The 3,631-nt window shown below is 42.9% G+C and overlaps 1 protein-coding gene across 5 annotated transcripts in view; it reads right to left on the bottom strand.

Moving 5' to 3' along the window:
* The window catches only part of FBXL2 (F-box and leucine rich repeat protein 2), a 129,369-nt gene that overhangs the window by 36,565 nt on the left and 89,173 nt on the right, over positions 1-3,631 (bottom strand). For 4 of the 5 annotated variants that reach the window (XR_002095956.1, XM_019508931.1, XM_019508932.1 and 1 more), the window contains 2 exons: positions 3,016-3,060; positions 1,088-1,144 (listed from right to left, as the gene is read on the bottom strand). Coding sequence is in view for 4 of the 5 variants with exons in the window: in XM_019508931.1 (XP_019364476.1) it covers positions 1,088-1,144; positions 3,016-3,060 (102 nt within the window). In the remaining variant the exon portion in view is untranslated. The remainder of the gene's footprint in view (positions 1-1,087; positions 1,145-3,015; positions 3,061-3,631) is intronic. The other variant, XM_019508933.1, reaches the window with a different exon arrangement.

Below are 3,631 nucleotides of genomic sequence, written 5' to 3'. Positions count from 1 at the left end.
ATAAGAAGCTACACATTTTTACCAGGAGTATATAGACCTGTATGTAAACTATTCCTTGCTTAGCTGGCAGATTTTCCTTTACTTTAATAAGGCAGATTGTGGAATTATGGTCCACAAATAAGATGGGGCAATTAATCTGAATAAAGCATTAAATAAAGCTCTTTTTCAAAACCATCTCTTCCTGAGCTTTCTGCTGCCTTAGTAACACTATTCCTGGAGCTGGGTCTCTGGGAAAAGCCACAAGGCTACATAATTAATGAAGTAACAATCATTCCTTTTAATCCCTCCTAAGGACAGATTATAAATGATGGCAGAAGCGTTGGCTCTGAACACAACGGCCTACGTTTTCAAAACTGACCAAGACTAGGGATTCTTGGTGCCTAAATTTCAGGAGGGCCAGAGCCACTTCAAAGCAGGTTGAGTTTTAAAACATACTGGGCACCTGCTCTTTGAAAATCAGATATTTAGAGTATCTCAAGCATAGTACTCCATATATGAAGTATGTGAACTCAATAGTCACTTGGGAAAATTTGGGCTCTAGAAACTTATTACTTACTATCAGTCCCTATTAATTTACAAACAACTTTAGGATTATTCATATACAATCCCATTTATAAAATTGTGGGTGACAATACACACATTTATTAAACAATTATCTTTCTGTTAATTCAGCTTTTGTTCTGTTTCAACATAAATGTTTACATGTCATTAAAGAGTCAGTACTATGCAAAAGAGTATCTATAAAGATTCCCAATCATTCAAGAGCATCTCAAAAGTCATGTAGCTTTTTACTTTGACTAATTATTCACAATTACTCATTATAAAAATCTGTTTTTCTGAGTATGCTGGGGATTCACTGGGATACTTGGAAACATAATGTATTAATAACAACAAGTTTATGCCAAATTACATGTGCGTAAAACAGTCACAGAAATAAGCATTGTTCAAAACATTTTGCTACAATATGTAAAATTGTAAAATGTCACAGCATGACAAAAAGGCAAGTATCTACTAGAGATTGTGACAGACAATAGTTTATACAGATTTAAAAAACTATATCCTATAAATAAATAAGAGTTAAACTTACCAATGCTTGCAATTTAGGGCAGTGAATAGAGAGCTGTATCAATGTACTATCTGTTATCTAGGAAGAGAAGCCAAACAATTTGTCACATATAGTATTATAGACTGACATATGCAAGAAGAGAACTGCCTACATGAAAAAGTATACCTCGCAAAAGTAGCTTGCCATACCCATTTGGGTTTAACTTTAGTTCATTAATGTCCCTCAGATCTATAAACACATGGAAAATATAAAAACTCTTCTCATCCCCAGGTTTTACTAATTTTAGCGAAATGAATGAATATGAGTTTAAAATGTAGGAAACTGAACTGACTTCAGTGCTGAAATATTGATAGGTTGATAGACTTCACATCATCGATTTCCAAAGAGAAAGTGTGATAAAAACACCGCCCTTTTGCCAACAGAATGCTTTATATCTGTTCTGCAGTCCTTGCACATCTATTATACGTTACCTTGCTCATTTTATTGCTGGATACTATGAATGTAATATAAATAATCCATAATCCATTCACCAAAGCTACTTGGTTCCCTGTGCCCAATAGAGTCTAAAATATATGTAGTTTATTAGACACATCTCTGGAAAATTGATACACTTGGGTCTCTCTTTATGTGAATTCATTTTATGCAAATTCGCTTATAAGCAACGACCTTATTTATACCAGAAATTCGCTTTGCACAAGAAAAATCTGATTTTATGAGAAGTCGGCCAGCAATGAGCTCCCTGCAGGCTGGCAGAGTTCCAGCCTGCAGGGAGGTGGGAGGAAGCGGAAGGCAGGCAGTGAGACAGGTGGCGCCACATCCATGTACAGTACACGCACATAGCCCCAAGCAGCCTTGAGGGCAGTTCTGGTAAGTAAGTGCGGAGGAAGAGGGGGATTGAGGCCCCTCTAGGGAGGGACCTAGGCAGGGCTGGGGCTGCCATCCAGCTGGGGGGTGCTTAGAGCCCCAGGGGGGAGGACAACGCCTTGGGTAGATCATGGGGGGAGGGCTGGCTCTTCATTGCTGCGCACACTTCCAAGGGGCAGCGGGGACCTGTGTCCCCCAGATCTGCATTCAGGGCAGGTGCAGGCTGCAAGCTCTGGCACTGCTTTGAGGGGTGCAACCCCGCACCGCTAGCCTCACTGCAGTTCGACGTGAAGGAGGTGCATTGCCAGGGCAGCGCGGAGCTTGCAGCGGTGCAGAGATTCCTGCTGCTCCCTGCTGCGCTGGGTCATGCCTGCTGGGCTGTGAAGGCTTGGGGGCAGGGAAACAGCGAACAGCGGGGCCGTGAGGAGAAGGTGCTTGTCCCACGCTGCCCTGGCGCTGTTTTCAGTACGAAGCTCATAGCGTCTCCGCACAGCCCTGCTGCTCCCAGCCAGCTGGGTTGTGCCCACCAGGCTGAAGCACCTGGGGAAGGGAAGCAGGGTAGAGCCAGGAGCAGCTGGCATTCCCTGCCACCCTGCTTCCCTCCCCCGGGTGCCTCCAACCTGCCCCATGCTGCCCTGACAATGCACCCCCAGCACATGCTGCTGTTTGCAGCGTGAAGCTCACAGCCTCTCTGTGCAGCACTTATTGTATTGTGTGATTACTGTTTGAATTTGTCATGGTTGGAGGGGGCAGTAGAGTGAGACTGGTATGTATTCCTATTCACTACATGTAATAATGGATTTGCTTTATGCGAATTCACTTTATACAAGGTTTTTTTGAAACACAATCCTCACACAGAGAGAGGCCTGAGTGTAACGGTTTTTAAATCATCTTTCACTGTAGTGAAAGAAGGCTATAAAGGTCTCCTGATAATTACTGGTTTTGCTTATCGGCAACATAGGAATTATCAGTTGCCCACATTAGCAAAACCAAATATTTTTACTCAATGCTCCGATGTCCTGAACGGCATTAGAGACTCCTATTTTGGGTTTGTGACAAACATTCCTTGTAAAATGGAGTCTCACCAGAACACATTCTTCTAAGTCCATCTTTTCCAGTTCATGGCAATTCTAAACAAAGAAAGAAAGAAAAACACAGACAACGTAGTGAAAGTCTGATCTTAAATTCTGTCACCCTAAGACACCAAAAAATGGAGAAAGAACATGTATTTATCTGATCATTTTAGGCTTGGGTGGCCAACTTGTGACACGTGGCATAAGCAGCTTGTGTGTGACATGCTGCAGCCTGGGGAGGCAGCACAGCAGCAGATAGGGAAGGAAGAGCAGCCTATGGGGCTGGGAGCAGAAATCAAAGCAGCGGACCATGCAGGGGAAAGGGATGGGAGCAACACTCAGGGAAGGCGTAGAGCTACTCTGTGACACACCTGCCTAAACCGTTGGCCCCACACTGTTCTAGACAACAATGAAAACTTCTTCCATTCTAACTGCTTGCTTCATTCTCTCGGCCTTTTCTGCCATATCTTTCTTAGGGATATAAAACTTGACAAAGATGACCTTGCACTGGAAAGTGTAAAAGAAAACTTCGGTGTTTTTATAGTTACGCAATCATAAACACTCCTTCAGCCTTAAAGTTTGGCTCATGAGATGAGATTCACCCCCCCCCCCCCAAAAATGTTTTTTT

Source organism: Gavialis gangeticus, unplaced genomic scaffold, assembly GCF_001723915.1.
Source record: "Gavialis gangeticus isolate Ggan-Ray unplaced genomic scaffold, GavGan_comp1, whole genome shotgun sequence".
NCBI classification, from domain to species: domain Eukaryota; kingdom Metazoa; phylum Chordata; order Crocodylia; family Gavialidae; genus Gavialis; species Gavialis gangeticus.
The sequence above is the reverse complement of the archived record's forward strand: the minus strand, read 5'-3'. Positions and strand labels throughout refer to the sequence as shown.